This window comes from Eptatretus burgeri, chromosome 7 (assembly GCF_056783735.1).
Source record: "Eptatretus burgeri isolate ZD-2024b chromosome 7, Ebu_testis_v1, whole genome shotgun sequence".
Taxonomy (NCBI): Eukaryota; Metazoa; Chordata; class Myxini; order Myxiniformes; family Myxinidae; genus Eptatretus; species Eptatretus burgeri.
In genome coordinates, this window is record NC_140967.1 from 63,103,127 (window position 1) to 63,126,274 (window position 23,148).

General features: G+C 49.2%; 1 protein-coding gene and 1 long non-coding RNA gene across 4 annotated transcripts in view; one reads left to right on the forward strand and one right to left on the reverse strand.

Annotated features, from left to right (window-relative positions):
• LOC147023405 (uncharacterized) overlaps positions 1 to 10,600 on the reverse strand; it is a 14,024-nt gene extending 3,424 nt beyond the window's left edge. Inside the window, exons 1-2 of the long non-coding RNA XR_015060173.1 lie at positions 10,432 to 10,600; positions 10,098 to 10,224 (exon numbers count right to left, since the gene is read on the reverse strand). This is a non-coding gene — a long non-coding RNA (uncharacterized LOC147023405). The remainder of the gene's footprint in view (positions 1 to 10,097; positions 10,225 to 10,431) is intronic.
• The window catches only part of SAP130 (Sin3A associated protein 130), a 63,116-nt gene continuing 49,374 nt past the window's right edge, over positions 9,407 to 23,148 (forward strand). For 2 of the 3 annotated variants that reach the window (XR_015060170.1, XM_085888791.1), the window contains exons 1-6: positions 9,407 to 9,563; positions 14,936 to 15,035; positions 18,157 to 18,884; positions 19,041 to 19,211; positions 19,462 to 19,635; positions 20,187 to 20,320. Coding sequence is in view for 2 of the 3 variants with exons in the window: in XM_085888791.1 (XP_085744917.1) it covers positions 14,939 to 15,035; positions 18,157 to 18,884; positions 19,041 to 19,211; positions 19,462 to 19,635; positions 20,187 to 20,320 (1,304 nt within the window). In the remaining variant the exon portion in view is untranslated. The remainder of the gene's footprint in view (positions 9,564 to 14,935; positions 15,036 to 18,156; positions 18,885 to 19,040; positions 19,212 to 19,461; positions 19,636 to 20,186; positions 20,321 to 23,148) is intronic. The other variant, XM_085888792.1, reaches the window with a different exon arrangement.

Here is a 23,148-nt window from a genome sequence, read left to right on the forward strand (position 1 = left end):
ATAATTAGTTTGGGATTATGGTTAAGGAAATTGTGTGTATGACCTCTCTGTCAGTCCTGACCAGGGGGTGCCGGGAGTTGCGTCATTGGCCTTCCAAGGGGCGGAGCTATGAACGCCTTCAGGGGTGGAGTGATAGACGCCTCCCGAGGGGAGGGGGTGGGGGGAGCGTTGCCCGGGAAGAAGGAGGAGGAGCCTAATGGGCAGTTGGAAGTTGGGGATGAAGGAGTAAGTCTGAGGAGAACCCAGCTGGGAGTCTTGTATGCGAGCCTGAAGAGAACCGTTGACTTCTGACGTGAGTACTAAGGCGGGTTAATTATCTTCAAAAGGGGTGTTTTAATTAACCCAAACACCAAATTTTCCCTCATGCACATCCTTGGAGTTTTCTTCGTATGCTTGCAAAGTTTCAGGCCACAAGGTTTCATGGTTTTGGAGTTATGGAGGAGACACACATACTGACATGTGCCATTATTCAACGATCATATCGCTGCAACCTTCAATGCACTCTAATCACCAGTGCTACAATGATCGTACAACATCACAACTCCTTTATTATAACCACCACACCTTTGAAACATAACTCAAGCTCACTGTACATTCGTCGTTGACGCCTGAACCACAACGCACAACCATCCGCCTCAATGACAATGAACAACCTCAATCCTCAAGCACCACCATCACTACGCCATGAACTCACCACTACGCTGCCGCTACCATCACCTCAACCACAACAACCATGGACCCCATTACCGCCTTTTGAAAGGAACAGGAAGCAATGTACCATGACATGAAACCGTCATTGTACCACGTACAATGTACCATGTACCAATCCAGACACTTTGACTCTGGACGGTCAGGCATCTAACTCGGAGCGCAAGTGTGTGCTAAACTCCATTCAACATCGTCAGGATAGCCCTAGTGCTCTACCCAATTATGACCCAATTGGGTGTTCGGTGCATGTTCGTACCCAGAGAGCGCAACCAAGTACCCAGGCGCCATGTTACGTATGGAGCTCTGTCACATGAGGATACCCAGAACATAATGGGGCCATCCCGTTACCCAGGTGAGTCCCGAATGGTCATCCCCATCAGGGCGGCCCCACTGATACACACTCTTTTGTGAGTTTCCTCTCTGCACCTCATTTGCATCTTCACTTGCTCCTCAGCGCACCCTCACTTTCACCTCTTCAGACCACACACACCTTAGACACCATCAGTTTTCCTTCCCCTCCCCCTCCTCAGTGAATGTTCCATGCAGGTTCATCAACCTCACTTGGTAATCAAGAGGTCACAATCACCTTGTTCTTTTCTCATCTTTCTTGTTATTCTAAACTTTTCTCGGAGTGTTCCTGATGGCGTCTGTCAAGCTAACCTAAGACTGTAAAATAACTAAGGGTTTTCTTGATTTTTCTTGTGACTCGAACTATCACTGGTACAATTTCAGCTTTCTTCAATTTCCAAGTCCTCTTGACTTCATTTTTCAGATCCTGATATTTGGTCATTTTCCTGGTTTCTGTGGCATTTAGTCCGAAGTCATTGGGAACTGAAACCTCGATCAACAATGCTGACTTTTCCTTTTTGTATTTGAGCACCACATCCGGATGCAATGCTTTGCTTACAATGTCTACACTTGTCATATGTGAGCATTATATTGTTGTGGGGCCGGGTATCATTGGCGAGCACGACCGCTAGGTGGAGCAGTGGAGTCGTCTCCCACCAAACACCCGGAATTTAGGTTGTGACCCTCGGATAAGTCCGAAAGGCATGGGTCCCTTACAGGACCATGAATCGCCAATAATTCGACAGCGTGTGGTAGGGTTAATTGCCAACCTTCAATATACCTAATTACCCACGTGGCAAAGCTACGGGGGAATTCACACCCTCGACAGACCTCGAGTGGAACGAGCCGTTACCGTGCCCGAACCGTGTGTAACCCAAGTGGAGGTTACCAAGGCCTGTCGGTCCAAATGAACAATTTACTGCCTCGCTATTTCTCAACACACACCGTGCTAAGCCAATGAAAGAAACACAGAAACGAGCTGGAACATTTAACAGATATTTATTTACAATAGGCAGGGAGACACAGAGCAGAGTTATCCAAATAAGCAATGCAAATAATGTACAACAAAAAGCACTTAACAATTCTACTTATCAGACGGGCCCACACACAGACACACACCCCCCCAAAATAAATGGTGGCCGCGGCCTTTATTGATACCCCCAGCTCGGAGGGAAGGTGAGCTGGAGGTAAGAGCCTGTCTTGGACCTTCCCGCTTCATGCGGTTACACCGACTTCGAAGCCACTGGTGGGACTCAAACCCACGACCCGAAGTCCACGGCCCTCGTCCCTGGCTGCTCGGCCGCCGCACTGTTTGGCCACCACCACCACGGTGAGCCACCACAAAGGACCGTAGACCGCAATCGCCGTGATCCCGCAGAACTCTCGTCGACCACCACTCTGCCGTCGCCACGATCACCCGGTCTCCGTCCTTTCCTCTTTCTTTTTCCCTTCAGGTCCGAGCGATTTCTTTTCTCGGCACGCTCGCCTCCCATTGGCTGGGGCGCGCATGCGATTCTTGCCCTTGGCTCATTGGGCAGAGGAAAACATTCCATGGCCTTTTTTGGAGCGGAGCTTCGAGCCAAAGCGATGGAAGCCCCGCCCCCATCTGCGCTCAGCACACATGCGCGTGAGGAAGGCCGATGGTGGCAGGAGCGAAGGAACGATGTCGTTGTAGTTGCTGTTTAAAATGTAAAAATCCTAACTATGAAAAAATAACCCAAAGCGCACACATGTAATTCCCATTAGACAGAAAGGGATGGGTTCTAACTGTACACATACTTATCGACATAACTAACTTTGGGACCTGAATGTTGAGTGCGCATGGTTTCCAGATTCGTAACAATATGTTCGTTTTGAAGGATCGGATTTGGTTTGTGTTTTCATGATTGTTCTGGGACCGGGATGTTGAAATGTTTACAGATGTGCCAGTGGATTACTCTACATGGACTGTGTCATGTCTATGAGTTTTTTTTTAACCTTCCAAAAGGAGGTGACTGGTACTTTCTGTTTCTACCCCACAAAACCTGCATTTGTCCGATTGGCTCAATCCTGACATTTTCTTAAAAGCATTAGTTCAGTGTCCTTGGTCTTGAGCATTGATGATGACTTGTTCTCCATCCCATTCAATGTTCTTTCTCTGCACCGTGTGTGTCCTCTCTTGTATATATCTGTACTTATTTTACTGCACCTCACCGATCCTTGCTTGTCCCTGCTGTACATTGATGTATTGATGTCAAAATTGATGTCAAAATATGTATTTTGGGGCGATTCTGCCCCATATTGTAACAATAAAGAACTATGAAAATGATATTTGGGGAAGATTTTTTTTAAAACCTGAACATTCATTGCTAGAGCCTGGTGTTGGCTTAATGGTTAGGGTGGCTGGCTTAAGATCTGAGGGTGTTTGAGCCCCTCACTTGCTGTTGATTTAATACCAGGCGGGATGACTCAGTCAATCATCCTTCCGAGGTTAGCAAAATGAGTAACAGGGGGCACTGCATCAGCGGGCACTGCATCAGCGTTGGTCAGCAGTCGGAGTAATGAACATATAAGTGATGGGAATACATCTGAAAGGAGTAAAAATGCCACAAGGGAATGGTAAGTTTCCAAGGTACTTAGCTTAATAGCCCTCTGGAAAGCAGGAGGGCAGAAGGCAGGAATGTTGATGAATGATCCAAGGAGAAATCGACTCCAGACTCCAGATGAGCTACACCAACCCGTGCAAGGTAACGCGAGATGTACAAGGTATCGCAAAGGTAAAGAGGAGCTCATTACGCATGAGCCACAAGAAGGTGCCAATTGCATGATAGCAGCGAAACTCCACGATAAGGGTTGCCCTTTTCAGCACAACACCAGGCACAGAAGATCTTTATGGAGTGGAATACGTCTGGCAGACACCAACAAATGGCGGTCGTTGGCGCCCAAAATGCCAAGCAGGCGGATCTTTTGCATGGAAGGAAAAGACGTCCGAGGCGTTCGGAATCTGAGTCAATCCTTTATTCCACCACCGACCAAACAAACCGCTCATCTCTCTTCCGGTTGCACCCGGTTCAGAACCCCCCCCCCCCCCCCGATCAACCCGAGCTTGAGAATATTTACATATTATAACATGAAAATGATGCTGCTACAGATCGCAATGGCATGCAAGTTCTCCTCGACCTTTTGTGAGACGGCTGAAGAAGAATTATGCTGAAGGATAAATAGTAAGTCCAATCTCTCGGTGATAACTCATGCAGTCTTCTCCAACTATTATAAATTGCCCAGGAGGGATGAAATGAACATCACAGCCTTCCATTCTGATCAGGGAAACCCCACCTTTTCCTTTTCCATGTCCCCTTTTACAATTTTCTCTGTCTTCTTATAGACTTAATCTCTCTATTTTCATTCCAAAGAGCATCATTCCAATCACAAATCAATACTACACCATTAATATAACAAAATAAGTGTTAACAAACACTCATGATGTAAACGAATATAAATGCCATACCACCATGGTAATCAGTACAGACAAATCTGCCTGCAAGGAAGGCGGATACGCAACACCGACGTACACACACGGTCTCCTTCCTGGTGGGCATCTAATCACTGTAATGTGCTTGCAAGCTTTTGTACCCCGGCTAACTTCTACAAAAGCAGCTCAGAATAAAAACTACCGTGGGACCAATTCACATAATCGTGGTCATGATGTGTTTTTGCGTTAGCATTTCACCCCATCTGGATGAAATGAGTTAATAAACGAATCAGCATATCCGAATAGCACCTCAATTCCCTATAATCACAGCGTGCTTTTCTGATGACGAACATCCGGAAACCTCGCAATGGGTCGATACGCAAATACGGATTTCCGTAAAATATGGAAGGAGTTTCACCCACGTAAATGCACCCAGTTTGGAGCATCTTTTCCTTCATTGGTCTAGCATTGTTCACATGTAGTGTTAGCCGGGAAGTTCTATCCCAAGTGATTTGTTCTGTTAGCCAGCGTACACTCACTGTTTCGCTCGGCAGTAATCTGAGTGTGCACCGATGGCACGAGCCCCCCTTGATGCTGTTGTCCAAAGGAAAGGCAAAACGTGAAGTAGTGATAACCCTGCCAGGATTGGCGGCACCAATCGCCGTTCGTGGATGATTAACAACCTGCTGGGCCACAAAGTTGTCCACGTCTGGTGGCCTCAGGACCAGGCATTCGGGAGGAACTCGATCGCTTCCCCTCTCGTGGCAAATCTCGAACCCCGGCCTGTAAGATTATATAACCATTCCGTTCATGCCATTATGTGTATAGGGATGCCGAGGCAGTTTCATTGGCTCGGGAGTACAGTCCTGGACAGTTCGCCGCTCCGACACAGGATACTCGATTGGCTCATTACCCCAGTAAGTTGGTACTCATTTTGCCAACCTTGGAAAAATGACACGCTGAGTCAACCCACCTGGTGTTATTTCAACAGTTCGGCAGGGAATTGAACTCAGCACCCGAAGATTGTAAGCCAGCCACGGCCATTGGGGTACACCGCCATTGAGGCCCGGTTGCAAGTCACCATTTACATTACCAAAAGAAGAGACATAACTACTCTTGAATGGAAAATATTTTTCAAGTTTTGTTATCATGAAAAATTAGACCGTAGTGAACTTATAGTCATGTTAAAATTAGGTTAATTTTTTAATTAGAAGGGTTAATTAGAAGGGTTAAGAAACCCTTCTTAAATCGTCCTTTTGAAGGGGGATAGACATCACACAAACAAATACACAAACACATTGTGTTTTATATGGTAGATAACCCTTTAAGGAAGGAGCTATTCTTCACTGCATTACGGAAATAACTATTCTAAGAGTCCACGTGCTGTGTGTGTTTCAATTTCGGCATGCGGTTTATAAACCCGCAACAACCAGATCACCGGGAACGTAGTTCCGGGGAGCTCATGTGATGTCGTGTCATCTGTCTGTCTGTTCACAAATACTTTCAACTTCTCTGAAACTACACGTAAGATTTCAATGAAACTTTACCACAACGTTCATCACCGTGTGTGTACCAAAGTTTGTTCATGGCATAAAACAATCGGGCCCTAAGGAGGTCGACGGGGGGTTGACCCCCAAAATAAGTATTTGCTTTCTTCTCAGAAACTACACACACAATTCCGATGAAACTTGACTCCAACATTCGTCACCCATGGTGGACCAAAGTTTGTTCATGACATAAGAAAAATTGGATTTGTAGTGGGTTTAAGGGGGGTTGTCCCCCCCCCCAAAATATGTATTTACTTTCTTCTCCGAAACTACACACACAATTTCGATGAAACTTACCACAACCTTCATCACCTGTGATGTACCAAAGTTTGTTCATGGCATGAAAAAAAACATCCATACATATTTGCTTTCTTCTCTGTGACATATTTTGTGGGTCATCCATGACAACCAGTTCCCTAAGCCTGGGGTTGGCTTAGCGGCTCGGGCGGCTGGATTAGGATCCCAGGGTCCTGAGTTTGAGCCCCGTTGGCTGTTGCATTAACACCAGGTGGGGTTGACTCAGCCTTCCATCCTTCTGAGGTCAATGAAATGAGTACCGGTGTACTGGTAGAGGGGCACAGCATCAGCGGCACAGCCGCACTTCCAAGAAATGATCGTTACCCGGCAGCAAAGCTGCCATACGCAAGAACAGAAGAACCAGTTGTTCCCTAGTCATCTTATCCAGCCGCAGCCAGTTGAGCACCCAGGGGTCTTGCCCCTATGTTTCCTTTTTCCAACAAGCACATTCACCATAAATGCTGCACCCACTTGTTCATAAAAAGGTGAGCTCAATTTACTGCTTTTGAGTAAATTCTCGTATAACTTGTCATCGAACTGAAAAGCTTCTTCTTTTCTTTTTTTTGTTCACAGTCAAGGCTCATGGAAGAGCTAAAATACAGAACGGACCAGGACGCAACAGCACAAGGAAGAACAGAAAGAGAAGGGAGGACCCGAAACAGCAGGGCCGAGGGACGGAGACGGAGACGGAGACGGAGACGGAGACGGAGACGGAGACGGAGACGGAGACGGAGACGGAGACGGAGACGGAGACGGAGACGGAGACGGAGACGGAGAAGGAGAAGGAGACGGAGACGGAGACGGAGACGGAGAAGGAGAAGGAGACGGAGACGGAGACGGACAACTCTTCATGAAACACTAAAAATTGGGGGGGGGGGTTGTTGAAGGGGAGTAGTGAAGATCATTGTTTTGGACGGGAGATGATCTGGGATGGTGGTGGTGGTCGTCGTATGGCAGCTTAGCTGTCGGGGTAGCTATCATTTCTTGAAGTGCGACCGTGTCGCTGATGCAGTGCCCCTCTACCAGTACACACACTGGAACTGGTACTCATTTCGCCGACCTCGGAAGGATGGAAGGCCGAGTCAACCCCCTGGCACTGGTGTATTAATTCAGCGGCCGACGGGGCTTTAACTCAGGACCCTAGGATCCCAAGCCGCCACCCTAACCACCAAGCCAACACCAGGCTCACGCAAACCACCGAGCCAACACCAGGCTCACCCAAACCACCGAGCCAACACCAGGCTCACCCAAACCACCGAGCCAACACAAGGCTCACCCAAACCACCGAGCCAACACCTGGCTCACCCTAACCACCGAGCCAACACCAGGCTCACCCTAACCCCCGAGCCAACACCAGGCTCACCCTAACCCCCGAGCCAACACCAGGCTCACCCTAACCCCCGAGCCAACACCAGGCTCACCCTAACCCTAACAGCCAACACCAGGCTCACCCTAACCCCCGAGCCAACACCAGGCTCACCCTAACCACCGAGCCAACACCAGGCTCACCCTAACCCTAACAGCCAACACCAGGCTCACCCTAACCCCCGAGCCAACACCAGGCCCACCCTAACCCCCGAGCCAACACCAGGCTCACCCTAACCCCCGAGCCAACACCAGGCTCACCCTAACCCCCGAGCCAACACCAGGCTCACCCAAACCACCGAGCCAACACCTGGCTCACCCTAACCACCGAGCCAACACCAGGCTCATCCTAACCCCCGAGCCAACACCAGGCTCACCCAAACCACCGAGCCAACACCTGGCTCACCCTAACCACCGAGCCAACACCAGGCTCACCCTAACCCCCGAGCCAACACCAGGCTCACCCTAACCCCCGAGCCAACACCAGGCTCACCCTAACCCCCCCGCCCACACCCGGCTCACCCTAACCCCCGAGCCAACACCAGGCTCACCCTAACCCTCACAGCCACCAGGCTCACCCTAACCCCCGAGCCAACACCAGGCTCACCCTAACCCCCGAGCCAACACCAGGCTCACCCTAACGCCCGAGCCAACACCAGGCTCACCCTAACCCCCGAGCCAACACCAGGCTCACCCAAACCACCGAGCCAACACCAGGCTCACCCTAACCCCCGAGCCAACACCAGGCTCACCCTAACCCCCGAGCCAACACCAGGCTCACCCTAACCCCCGAGCCAACACCAGGCTCACCCTAACCCCCGAGCCAACACCAGGCTCACCCTAACCCCCGAGCCAACACCAGGCTCACTAATAGCCGTCTTGAAGAGGGAGGAAGAGTGCGATTGAAGAGGATGTGCAAGGTGAGGTGAAGTCGCCCATCTCCCATCTTAATTCCCAGCAATCTCTGGGTTGTGTTTTTTTTTTTTTTCCTCGGGTACAAAATACTTCATTACACATTTTAATCTCCTTCGACCTTCGGTAAATAATCACACAACAAGCAGCCATTGATCGCAGCGAGCGACCCCTTGGCCGCAACAATGGTGCGGCCGCCACGCAGAGAGGCGTGTCTCGGCACACGTCAGTCCCTCGCGAGCCATTTCCAGCCAATCGCGTGGCAGGCAAGGCGTGGCTTATTTAACTGAGAAACAGTGCGAGCTGTAAAACGCCGTTAAACTCCGAAGGATCTCGTACTTATTTGTTTTTCACGCCCTGTTCGTGCAGAAACTGCACGTCGATGGAGTTCGTGACGATGGTATTTGCTTTATAAATCCCGAATATCTCATTATACTCCGCACTGACTCCGGAGTGCTGCGATAGAAAAAAAAGCTATCGTTGTAGATTCGTATTTCCCCACAGTGTTGTGAGATTAAAAGGTTTGTTATAAAGCAGCAGCGTGTCCAAATTCGGACGACGTCCTGACAAGGCCGGAAAGGGTGTTCCTTCAGCCAATGGTTAACTTAAGCACGCTGTTACCTTGGTAAAGAACCAGCCAATCGAATAGACGCATTTCTTAAACGGCCACGCCTCCCTCCCTATTTTTTGCATGACGTCATGCAGTTTACTCGGTCGGTGCACCAATGGCGATGAGAGTTACTGCGACAACCCTCGTTGTCGGCCAATAGCAGCGAAGCTCGTTACAATCCGAATGCCGCCAATGGAGACGCCACCTGCCGGCCGCCATTAACAGCTAGAGGTTAACAGTCAGCAGGAGATCTGTTTTTATCCTCATCCCGACTACTACTACCGCACGTTTTAGTTAATCTTCCGGTGTGCGTCATATTTTGGGGGTGAGTACAACGTGCGAAGTGGCGCGCATCTCTCCTCAGATTGTTGTTGTCGTCCGCCGATGGTGAACATCGCACTGTATGTTATGTTCGTGTGTTGAGAGTGATTTTACTGACAGGAAAAAAAAAAAAAAGAAGCAACAATCGTGAACCTTTCTCACTCGGGTTTGCGTCGCCAAGTGTCCCCGTTCGTTCCTCGTCTTGTTCTTCGACTCCAGTCACGTCAGTCGCGTCTCGCTGCCGTTGACGTCGAGCGTCCGTCGACCATTTGTCGGATCGTTCTAGCGATCCTGAACCCGCCGGACGGAATCACCACACAAGTTCGCTTTGTTTGGCGCGATGTGGATGCTGCGTGGGACGTTCGATCTCTCGCAACGGCGATTGTTATAAATGGTGTGAAGAGAGAGAGATAGAGAGATTCCGTGATTCCGTGCCCCCCGTTCCCAACGTTCCCAACGTTCCCAACGCCATGACCGTGTCGGGTATTGACGAACGTTTGTGTGCACAGTGAAGCGGTGCGTGCGGAGCCGTACGTACCTTGGTGCGAGGGGCGTGGCCGTGCTGTGGGTTAACAAAACTCTCCATCGTTCATCCTTCCGTCTCTTTGGACTTCAACTTGAGTGTTTCCTTCACGATTCATCTTCGTGTGGTCTTGGTGTGTTTCCTGCGCAGTGGAACGGAAGGGGATGTTTGTGATGTTGTGATTCCATGAGGCTGATGTTTTGTCACGTTGTTTTAATAAAGTCGAGAATGCATGTTTTATTATATATTCAAAAAATAAAGTAAATCCACATTTGTTTAACATCTATCTGGTACTGTGAGCATTAATAGTTCTTGTAGCTGAAGCGACGACGACTTTGTCGAACTTTACCGGCTTAGCGTTTTGTTTCGCACAGAGCACAAGCTCGAGTCCACCCTCTTCAACACCACGTGGCAGCCGTGTCCTTCTGCTTTTGGACAGGGAGGTCAAGCTCCGCCCTCTGTCACGACTGTACGAGCTCGAGCTCAACCCTCCAGCAAGGTCACTTTGGCATGGAGAGCGTTCCCCTCCTCCTAGCGTGGAGAGCGTGCCCCTCCTCCTTGCGCTCCCTCGCAGAGAGCGTGCCCCTCCCCCTGGCACAGAGAGCGTGCCCCTGCTCCTGGCGCTCCCTCGCGGAGACCGTGCCCCTCCTGGCACAGAGCGTGCCCCTCCTCCTGTCGTGGAGAGCATGCCCTCCTCCTGGCACTCCCGCGCAAAGATTGTGCCCCTCCTCCTGGCGCTCCCTCGCGGAGAGCATGCCCCTCCTCCTGGCGTTCCCTCGCGAAGAGCGTGCCCCTCCTCCTGGCGCTTCCTCGCGGAGAGCGTGCCCCTCCTCCTGGCGTTCCCTCGCGAAGAGCGTGCCCCTCCTCCTGGCACAGAGAGCGTGCCCCCCCTCCTGTCGTGGAGAGCATGCCGCTCCTCCTGGCGTTCCCTCGCGAAGAGCGTGCCCCTCCTCCTGGCGCTCCCTCGTGGAGAGCATGCCCCTCCTCCTGGCGTTCCCTCGCGAAGAGCGTGCCCCCCCTCCTGGCACAGAGAGCGTGCCCCCCTCCTGTCGTGGAGAGCATGCCCCTCCTCCTGGCGTTCCCTCACGAATAGCGTGCCCCTCCTCCTGGCGCTGCCTCGCGGAGAGCATGCCCCTCCTCCTGGCGTTCCCTCGCGGAGAGCATTCCCCTCCTGGCACAGAGAGCGTGCCCCCCTCCTGTCGTGGAGAGCATGCTCCTCCTCCTGGCGTTCCCTCGCGAAGAGCGTGCCCCTCCTCCTGGCGCTTCCTCGCGGAGAGTGTGCCCCTCCTCCTGGCACAGAAAGCGTGCTCCTCCTCCTGTCGTGGAGAGCATGCCCCTCCTCCTGGCACTCCCGCTCAAAGATTGTGCCCTTCCTCCTGGCACTCCCTCGCGGAGAGCGTGCCCTTCCTCCTGGCACTCCCTCGCGGAGAGCGTGCCCTTCCTCCTGGCACTCCCTCGCGGAGAGCGTGCCCTTCCTCCTGGCGCTCCCTCGCGGAGAGCGTGCCCTTCCTCCTGGCGCTCCCTCGCGGAGAGCGTGCCCCTCCTCCTGGCGCTCCCTCGCGGAGAGCGTGCCCCTCCTCCTGGCGCTCCCTCGCGGAGAGCGTGCCCCTCCTCCTGGCACAGAGAGCGTGCCCCTCCTCCTGTCGTGGAGAGCATGCCCCTCCTCCTGGCACTCCCATGCAAAGATTGTGCCCCTCCTCCTGGCACTCCCTCGCGGAGAGCGTGCCCCTCCTCCTGGCATTCCCTCACGAAGAGCGTGCCCCTCCTCCTGGCGCTTCCTCGCAGAGAGTGTGCCCCTCCTCCTGGCGTTCCCTCGCGGAGAGCGTGCCCCTCCTGGCACAGAGAGCGTGCCCCCCTCCTGTCGTGGAGAGCATGCTCCTCCTCCTGGCGTTCCCTCGCGAAGAGCGTGCCCTCCTCCTGGCGCTCCCTTGTGGAGAGCATGCCCCTCCTCCTGGCGCTTCCTCGCGAAGAGCGTGCCCCTCCTCCTGGCGCTTCCTCGCGGAGAGTGTGCCCCTCCTCCTGGCGCTTCCTCGCGGAGAGTGTGCCCCTCCTCCTGGCACAGAAAGCGTGCTCCTCCTCCTGTCGTGGAGAGCATGCCCCTCCTCCTGGCACTCCCGCTCAAAGATTGTGCCCTTCCTCCTGGCGCTCCCTCGCGGAGAGCGTGCCCCTCCTCCTGGCACAGAGAGCGTGCCCCTCCTCCTGGCACGGAGAGCGTGCCCCTCCTCCTGTCGTGGAGAGCATGCCCCTCCTCCTGGCACTCCCATGCAAAGATTGTGCCCCTCCTCCTGGCGCTCCCTCGCGGAGAGCGTGCCCCTCCTCCTGGCATTCCCTCGCGAAGAGCGTGCCCCTCCTCCTGGTGCTTCCTCGCAGAGAGTGTGCCCCTCCTCCTGGCTCTTCCTCGCAGAGAGTGTGCCCCTCCTCCTGGCGTTCCCTCGCGGAGAGCGTGCCCCTCCTGGCACAGAGAGCGTGCCCCCCTCCTGTCGTGGAGAGCATGCTCCTCCTGGCGTTCCCTCGCGAAGAGCGTGCCCTCCTCCTGGCGCTCCCTCGTGGAGAGCATGCCCCCTCCTCCTGGCGCTTCCTCGCGAAGAGCGTGCCCCTCCTCCTGGCGCTTCCTCGCGGAGAGTGTGCCCCTCCTCCTGGCACAGAAAGCGTGCTCCTCCTCCTGTCGTGGAGAGCATGCCCCTCCTCCTGGCACTCCCGCTCAAAGATTGTGCCCTTCCTCCTGGCGCTCCCTCGCGGAGAGCGTGCCCCTCCTCCTGGCACAGAGAGCGTGCCCCTCCTCCTGTCGTGGAGAGCATGCCCCTCCTCCTGGCACTCCCATGCAAAGATTGTGCCCCTCCTCCTGGCGCTCCCTCGCGGAGAGCGTGCCCCTCCTCCTGGCATTCCCTCGCGAAGAGCGTGCCCCTCCTCCTGGCGCTTCCTCGCAGAGAGTGTGCCCCTCCTCCTGGCGTTCCCTCACAGAGAGCGTGCCCCTCCTCTTGGCACTCCCTCGCGGAGAGCGTGCCCTCCTTCCATCCGCATGACTTCTTCACAATGCCCTCATTTTCTTCACGTGACGCATTCGCCTCGTTTTTTGCCCTACTTGATGTGCTAACTCCGTCCTCTACTGCCATTCATTGCCCCCTTACCCCACCTACACCAATTAGCCCACAAGCATGAAGTGAAAGGTGGGGTTAAGCAATCGGTCACATATGAACGTATCTGCATTTTAAGAGCATACATCGAAAACCGTTTACCGGAGGAAATTGAAACTCTGCCACACGTTACATGACCACTGGATATAGAGCATATCGAGCGTGCATCGAAAACTTCTTTCAAGGTGTTTTTTTTTTTTTTTACCTATTCATAAGTTTCTGTATTTTCGGCAGTAACGTGCCATATTTGAGGGAAATTGGGGTGTTATTTATTTATTATTCCTACATGCAGATTCGGTTAACACAATTCATCCGGATGGGATGCTGCCAAATACTCCTGTGTTCATTTACATCATTGTCATAGCCGTGATTGTGATGTAAATTGTTCTCACAGTAGTTTATTTTACGAGGGAGGGTGTCACTGTCTATGGCAATGGCATGCCGGGGAATCACCTTGAGTGACTTGGAGGGACGCACAAAATATAGGATCCCCCAAAGTTTATTCATATGAAACATAGAATTTGAGGAATAAGTCCAGGCCCCAGGTAGTTACCCCGCCTGCCCCTTCCACCGTCGCATCAAGTCCTTCTCAAGACTGCATGGGGTAAGTATTCTATGAATACCATCTAATTCAGTCAAGCAGCCACTGATCACAGTCAAATGTTTTTGATGATCATCAGTTTTTATGATGAAAAATGTATCCACAAAGCACATGGTTATTAAGCCAAACCATACTGCCTTCGAAGCCTGTTATTGCTGGGGTACTGTTATTCCTTGTAGAGTATCCACCCTATGGGCGATGTTGTTCTAAGCAAACAACACGTTCTTCTGACACATACCTTTTATTTGGGCGGTGTATAGGCAACTGGCAACTCTGTATGTGCAAAAAATAATAAAAAACCGGGTTACGTGTATGATGCAAAAACAGACCTACTGCTTATCATTCAAAACACCTCACTGTACTGGAAAACGTTGTGAAAGGAATACTGTACTGTTAATGGTGCAGACTTGTAATACCGTCCTCATCCTGGAGGTGGCGCTACACGATACACATTTACATAAAGAACTTGCATCACTTCCCCAAGACCACCAGCAAAGATAAAAACACTACTTTGCATTAATTGTGGTCATGCTGATCCTCTGTAGCAAGTATGGATGTAATTGGTCCAGAACTGTAGGAGGAGTAGCCTGACAAACAAACACAAACACCGGTCCATGAATTATCGAAAGGATTCTGCTATATTTTGACACACTTTTTTTCCTTTGGTACATGTGCCTGGTTGCGCCCACGTTTACTTGTGTGCGCACCTGTGTTTGCTTGCACATGCTCCCGCCTTTTTCTTGCGCCCACGTTGCTTGCTCCTGCTCTAGCGCTCATGCGTGCTGATTTGTACGTGCGAGTTTGCGCTTGAATAACACGATTACAGAGATACATAATCAGTATTTTCCTACTTTGTTCCAACAATCGGCATTTTCTGATTTCCGAAGATTTCCCCAAAATAATTAATTTCTGAAAATTATCTCCCTTGGTGGGAAAATGCCAATTGTTGGTACAAGCTTGCAATTTATACTGATGACGTACCCTTGCAATAGCGTTGTTCATCTCCATCTGGAATTAAATCTCTTCTCTTAATCATGACTTCGTCTTTTACTTTTATTTGCAAAATTAGCTTGGAAGCCATTAAGTTGCCTGACAACTTTGTTCTTTTCTAACTGCAGGAAATGAGTTCCCACATGTTCCCCACTGGTAGAACATCACCAATGGGAACTGGTCCAGCAAGTCAGACTTCAAACAGTCCTTTATTAGGGTCTGGGCCAGGTGAGACCGTGACCGATCGGCTTGCATCAATTAGCAAGCATGTAAATTGAAAGGAATATTGTTTTCATTGACCTACTTGCATCGATGGTATTTATTACTTGGCAAATTTTTTTTTTTGCCAAGAATGTTGGTCTGCAGCGTATGTCTGTCTGTCTTTGTCTTTGTTTGTCACACTATTTTTGGACACAGTTTTCAAGCAATTGTTCTGAAAGTTTTTGTGTGTGCAGGTGACCGGCCAAGGACAGCAACGCTTAATTTTGGAGAAGATCCGAATCTGGATCCAGATCTAAGAATTTTTAAGTGATTCTTCACCATTGAGAGATGGGGCTAAACTAATATATAAAGCACGATATCTCAAGTTGTGGATGGATTTGGATGAAACTTGGTGGACAGGTTTGGTGTGTAACCATGGCTAATTTATTCAATTTTGGTGAAGATCCGAATCTGGATCTGGTTGAGAATTATTTCATTTCTAAAGTGATTCTTCACCATTGATGGGGCTCAAACGATATATAGCATGATATTTGAAAAATGTATTGGCCCAATATGTTCTCGTGGATCAGGCATTACTTGATGGAGTTATGCGCTCTACCGAGTGCCCTTCTAGTTTAATATATATATATATATATGTATATATATACACACACATACACACTACCGGTCAGAAGTTTTAGAACACCCCCATTTTTCCAGTTTTAACTGAAATTTAAGCAGTTTAATGTTTCAATGTACTCTGAAATTAAAGCATAGAACAAATAAACAATTGCAGATAAAAAAAGAAATCATCGAATTGTTTTGTTGAACAAAATTTAATCTAAATTTTTGACTCGTCAAAGTAGCCACCTTTTGCAGATATAACAGCCGAACATACTCGTGGCATTCTTTCCACAATGGAAATCAAATATTGTTTGGAAAGTTCTTCCAATCTCTGTTGCAGAAGCTCCCACAAATGTGTTGCACTTGTAGGTTGCTTTGCTTTCACCCTTCTGTCCAGTTCATCCCAAACCAGCTCGATGGGGTTTAAGTCTGGAGACTGTGCTGGCCATCTACCGTCTTGTTCTTTTCTTCTGAGGTAATTCTGACATAGCCTGGAGGTATGTTTTGGGTCATTTTCTTACAGAAGAATGAACTCCTGACCAACTACGCATAGACCAGAGGGTATTGCATGGTGCTGCAAAATGCTGTGGTAGCCCTTTTTGTTCGGGGTGCCAGTCACTCTGGATCCGGCAAAAGAGCCCCAGATCATCATGCTTCCTTCTCCGTGTTTGACAGTTGGTGTCACATACTGAGGAACCATCCTTTTGCCTACTCGACGGCGTACAAAAACCCTGCGTGATGAACCGAAATTTTGATTCATCGGTCTATAAGACCTTCCAGTTTTCATTAATCCACTGGTGGTGCTTCATGGCTCAGGCAAGCCTCTTTTTCTTATTTTGTCATCTTAGCAATGGCTGTCTTACTGCCACTCGACCTGTCAAACATGCAGCTCGAAGTCTTCTCTTCACAGTTGAAACTGAGACCTCCTTCGACCAGTGTTAAACTGTTGACTCTCAGGAACTTGTCTTCTGATTGTGTTGTGGCTTTGGATCTGCCAGACCTCTTCCTGTCAGAGTTTCCAAGTGCCTTTTGATGGTGTAGGAAACTGTACTCACTGACACTTTGGCCACTTTGCAATTTCTCTAAAGGAAAAAACTACACTTTTAAGGGTTATGATGGTCTATCTGTCTTCCTTTGTTAATTGTCTTTTCCTCATAATTATGATAGCAATATACTACTTCCTGCAGTGCAATATTGTCCAAATAATGCTTCAGAGGCTGTAGCAACACTCTCTGTTCCATCACTGCTTCTATACAGACAGAGGGGTTGTAACTAATCAACAAAAGTTGGGACACCTGGAGGAATTGCTTGCATCAGCTTTCAAGGCTTAATTTACTTCTATTTCTGCAGAACAGCTGCAGTTGCTAACCCATTACTTGTTCCCTGAAAAGGGCCTTTCTTAACAACTCTGAAATTTACATTATTTTTAAGTTTTTGAGAACCTAAACTTTTTTTATTTAACCTCTGGCAGTTTACCACTTAGCTTTGTACCTTTTCAGGTTATTCACTGGATTGAACTGCTTAAATTTCAGTACAAACTGGAAAAATTGGGGTGTTCTACAACTTTTGACCGGTTGTGTGTGTGTATATACATCTTCTTCTTCCTCTTTCGGCTTGCTCCCGTTAGGGGTCGCCACAGCGGACCAACCGTCTCCATTTCGCTCTATCCTCCACATCTTCTATTGACACTCCAACCACCCGCATGTCCGCCCTCACCGCATCCATGAACCTCTTCTTTGGCCTTCCTCTTCTCCTCCTGCCTGGCGGCTCCATCTTCAACATCCTTCTCCCGATATACTCCGTTTCCACCTTTCTTCTCTCCATCATATCAGCCAACTCTCGCCCTTTGCCAGTCATCGTCCCAACATTCAGAGTTCCAACTCTCACCTCCACACTTCTACCCTTCCCCCTCTCCCACTGCCTCCGGACTCGCCTTCCCCTTCTCCTTCTCCTCCTTCGCCCAGCAGTAGCACAATTTCCACTGGTACCCTGCTGACCACCGGTACCGGTGGCGGTCGTTGATAACCCGGGCCTCGACCGATCCGGTATGGAAATTCGTTTTGTTGTCCGCATAATGATTTGGCATAGGTTTTTACGCCGGATGCCCTTCCTGACGCAACCCTGGTCGCCTCTTACGACACACAGGGATATGGTACACCTATTCTAACCGGGGCATACACCGGGCCCAGTACAACTGGTGCTTATTTCGCCGACCTCGGAAGGATGGCAGGCTGAGTCAACCCTCTGGTGTTTTCGACTTGGTTTATATATATATATATATATATATATATATATATATATATATATATATATATATATATATATATATATATATATATATATACATATATTAATTCAGTGTCCCAACGGGGCTTGAACTCAGGACCTCTTGGGTCCCAAGCCACTGCCCTTACCACTGCGCCAACACCAGGCTGTGTGTATATACATATACGTATTAATAATACAACAAGCCCTCTTTGCCGATGAAAACTCATTAATGCAAGTTATATTTTCCTTGTGGCAGGCAAGCTTGAGGATCTGATAGCTTCACCACGAGATGCCATGATGATGACTTTACGGCCAGAGCTTTCAGCTCATGTGCAATCACAGTCTCAGCTGCAGTCACAACTGCAAATGCAGCCACAACCTCTGCACGGCACATCTTTCCGTGAAGAAAAGACAGAGACATTTTCTGTCCGTGGCTTTCCTCAGGTTCAGCCCGGTCAGGTATTACCCATCCGAGCCGTCAGTCCTGCGGCCCCTTCCAATCAGCAAGTTCTGCCATCAAGCAGCCATACCACCACAATCCAATTCCCCCCCACCACAATTTCTTTGAGTGCCAGTGCACCGTCCTCTTTCCTTCCTCATCTCTCTAGCAGCCCGGCCATTGTTGGTGTCTGCCCAACTGGCGCTGGCCCTCACATGCCAAGTTCGGCACCTCCACTTGCCCCGCACCCATTTCCTGGCTCTGTCGTCGCATTGGCCACGACCCACGCTCCTGGACCCATGACTCCGATTCATCAATCTGCACCACCGTCTGCCCATCTGCCACCTCTCGGTGCTCCTTTGTCACACTTATCCCAGCATGCATCTGTGCCAGCAGTGGTGACACCCCCACTACCACCGACTGCCCACTTGCTCCAGCCACCTGTCAATGTGACCACAGTGACTGGCATGACTCATCAGCTTTCACATCATGCCACGCCAACCGCACATTTTCAAGCCGCCATTATTACAGAAGCTGTTGCTAAGGTATGAGAGTATAATTTGTTGCAGATTTTAAAGATGTATACATTTTTTTTGAGCAAATATTGATGAAATCAACTTTCTTATTGTTTTGAAATTATTGCTTTACTAACTTTGCTGTATTCTTTTCGCACAACCTTTTCTTCCACTCTTGTTCCAAAGACTGCAAAACTTCCTTTGCCGACACGTCCCATTGCACCAGCTCCTGCTACATTGCCCACTCACCCTGGAGTACAGGCTAAGATGCCAAGTCACGTTACTGTGCCAGTGACGGACGTCTCACCTACCCCACCTGGCCCTTTTATCCCTGTCGCGACCATCAGTGGACAGCAGGTAGTTCCGTGTACACAGTTTTACAGTATGGAAGATGGCAACACCTAATTCACGTGCTCATTTGTGTAATTACCAATTGTCAAGGGCAATCTTGAAAGTACTCATTCCTGAAATTCTTCAAACTGCTCTTGTCTTGTTGATCTGGTATAAGCACTTGTAGCTGTGTAATGGGTTTTAGGATGTTTATGGAGTAAGTAAGCAGATGTAAGAGGGTTTTCAGAGTCTGCTTGCGTCTGCTCGTGTGTATCAGGGCCAGCCCGGTGTTTCTCATCACCAGATTGCCAGTATGCAGATCATATGCAGCTCCGTACCTAGTGGACACATCTCCCACCTGCCGAGAGGTGCTGCAGTTGCTGCTGCCATCTCTGCACCGAAGGGTGTCACGACCACGGTACTCAGGAGTCCGGTTACACCAATGCACCAGGTGAACTTAGGTTGCGGTTCCGGTGCTAAGGTTGATGTAGAAACCGATGACTGATGTTTGAGAACTAGTCATTTATAATTATTTTGATCAACTACCAGGTTTCTTTGAATGTTGGTAGTACTTTTTATTATTTTTGTACCACACTCCTCCAACAATGTAGGAGATGAGGGACATTAAAACGAGCTCCGACTGACTGACCGATCTGTCCATGTATTTTTATGTACGTGATATTTCAAAAACCGTTGAACATTTAGCTTTCTTATTGCAGATATCTATTCCTCATGACCTTATCTCAACCTGATTAGATCACAGTGGTGATTGTAGAATGATGTCACCATGGCAACCATCTTGGTAACTGTTTGTGTACACAATATTTCAAAAAACGTTCAAGGTTTAGCTTTCATATTACACAGATCGATTCCTCATACCACCCAAAAGGTGGGGGCCTCGAGTATCATGCTCCTTCAGGTTTAATTATTTGAAATATTTTACATTTTTCTTTTTGTTTGAAAAATAAATGTGAATTCTATTATATTTCTGTTCCTTTGCAGTCTCGTATTGCGATGACAGGAGGTGGCAGCTCCACTGGCTCCGGTACCATTGCTGCTGGCCTGGGAGGACTCCGCAATCCTGCTCCCACTATCACTACAGCAACTGTTTCTCATGGCAGTGCCGAGTCAATCGGGTATGGATGAAACGAGTCTTTTCTTTTTGAATTTCAAAAAAATGACTCAAAAAGGGTGTTGGTGTTTGCATGTATATAATTTAAATGCGGAAGAGGCAGAACCCTCTTCAGTTGTATCAAGCAGTTGATTTACCTGATATAACATGTACTGCCTTTCCTTAAAAGAAAAGATGCATTTGTTGTTATTTACTCTCCACAAACAGTTAGGAATATATGTATATTGTTGCGGTTCTGTAAAACCACATGCCTCCAAGACAATGGCACACATCATGCAGAGACCCCAAGGTAGTTATTTCAATAGTATATGTGTTAGTTAGCTCTTTGAATATTTCAAGTGGGTAAATGGGAAAGATGTGTTGTGTAGGGCTGTTTTACTTGGGTCCTTAATTTTCAATCTCTGCACTTCTTATTCCACTGCTTTGTCTCTCTCATACAAAATATGCAAGCAAGCACGCACGTAAATCAACAACGACGACACCAACCAAGCAAAGCAGCACTGTGAGCGCCCCATTTGCATCTTCGCGCCATTTTCTATTCAAAACTGTGTGCCAATTCTCAACTGCCATCTCACCTCAGATATTCATTCTGCTCACCATACTGTACCACGCTCACCACTTCGTACGACTACCAAAAATACCCGCAACAACCCACACTTATATTTTAATTACAAGTGTGACCGTGATGGACGATATTGTTACAAGGAGTTTCTAACTCTAACTCTTTGCCACAACGTCACGTTACAATCTCTTCACTACAAATGCCACAACATACTCGTACTTCTCTACAACTGCCGCAACTGCCCCTTATTCATCGAACACTTACCGCAGCCTTGAGGGATGCCGAGGAGACCGGGTTATTACGGGGCATAACTCGAAGTGCGAACATGCACTGGAGCTCGTTTTAAGACATACGGGAAGTGCAGGGATTTCCCTAAAATCCCACATTTGAATGGAGGCCAGCGCACATTCAGGGCCAGAGAGCTCCTCTAAAAACCATGCCCCCATATTAAAGTCGGAGCTCCGACGTATGGCCATGTCGACGAGTGACGGCCGTTTTTCAGTTGTGGGGCATGACTACGACCGTTATGGACTAATGAAGAAGCTTGAATTCACCGAGACCGTCGTTTGATCCGACATTTGGCTCCCCCCTTTTTCCGGGGCTCAAAAAGCGCAAACACAGCTCAGTTTGGTCAGAACGAGCCGGGGGCAGAGCCCAACAGACATCGGACCTCGCCGGGGGGGACAGGCGGTGCAAGGGGATCACACGTCTGTGCCGAGTGAGGGTCTCCGGGGGTCAGCATGATGAAGCGTGTGGGATCACGCGTTACTGCTGTGAGCCAGTGGCTCTTCTCATTTTATTGACGCTCAGCTCGGCATCCCTCAGTGACACTTGCATGTACAGATTCTCACACCATTACAATAGGGTCTTTTCTCTTGTACATCTTTCTTCTACCATCTATCTCTCGCCGACTGTGGATGCAAAGAGCAACCGACATGACAAAGCCTGACGAAGAACGTTCTTTTCAGAGCGAACTCAAGAGTGAACCGTACTGATCTGCACCTCACATTCTTCCTCTTCACCACACTGCACCCCACATTGCATTATATTAAACCTCTCACGTACACAAGCCACCCTCAGTATTTTTTTTCCCTCCTCCCCTTTCCTAAGCGTTTTGGGTTGGGCAGGTCTGCCGACGACAACAGGTATTGAGAGGTCGCTAATCCTCAACTGCTTCTGTCTCTCTGGGCTATCTCTAATTTTCCTTGGGTTTGTGTGTGTGATGGCATCTGTTGTAGCTTAAGTTATGACTGTGTAAGAATATTCGGGATAATTCTGCACTGTCTTCTTCTTTTGTAAATATTGTATGTCTTTTGCTGCAACCCACAAATTCCTTGCTTTCCCTGCTGTACATTTGCAATAAATCCCATACTGTGCCACGTAATTTTCCTCGCTCTTGTTTAAATAAACGTGCCTGTTAGAAATGTACCCAGCTCGTTTTTGTCTTTTCCTCCATTGGTCTACCATGGCCCACACCTTAGCTTAGCTGGGACATTATTCTCCACAATCTGCTTATGAGCCGGTGCGTACTTGGCAGCTCCGCTTGGCTGCACTTGATACGGTAAGTAACTTAAAGTAACTCAAGTATGCATTGAGGGCACGATTCCCCGATAAGGTGATCACATGTTGATCGGTAAACGGTTGTCAAACAGAGGACCCTGGGTCACGTTAAGTTATTGGCGTTCGTGGGTCGATTTGCGACCCACCGCAAGACAGTTATTCATGTGTGACGGCCTGTGATACCCAGTGAGTCCGGAGATGAACCAGGGTCAGCCCTTCCCTCGTGGTCCCCCGTGATGCGGGGCCACGACTGAAGATGTATGTTTCTAAGTATATATATATATATATATATATATATATATATATATATATATATATATATATATATATATATATATATATATATATATATATATATTGTTGCGGGTACCGAGACACCAGCTTGTCACTCGGGGATTAATCCCCGGTTGTCCTTGGTAGAGCCGGACCTGGGATCACCGCTCACAATTAACGTTATGGTATGGTGGGTTGTTTTAAAACCACGAACGCCACCCAGTCAACCACGAGTTCCAGTGTCCGCCGTCTAATTATTCCGTTTAACTAGAGGTCACGTGGTTACCTGAGCGGGGAGCACGCCCTCGGCAAAGCACCAATGTTATCTGATTAGATTTTATTTGGGGTGGCCGAGCGTTTTAACCGCTGGTGCGTGCCGACGATTTTTTTTTTTGTCAGTCTATCTCGGTTCGAACAATGCTAGACCAATGAAGGAA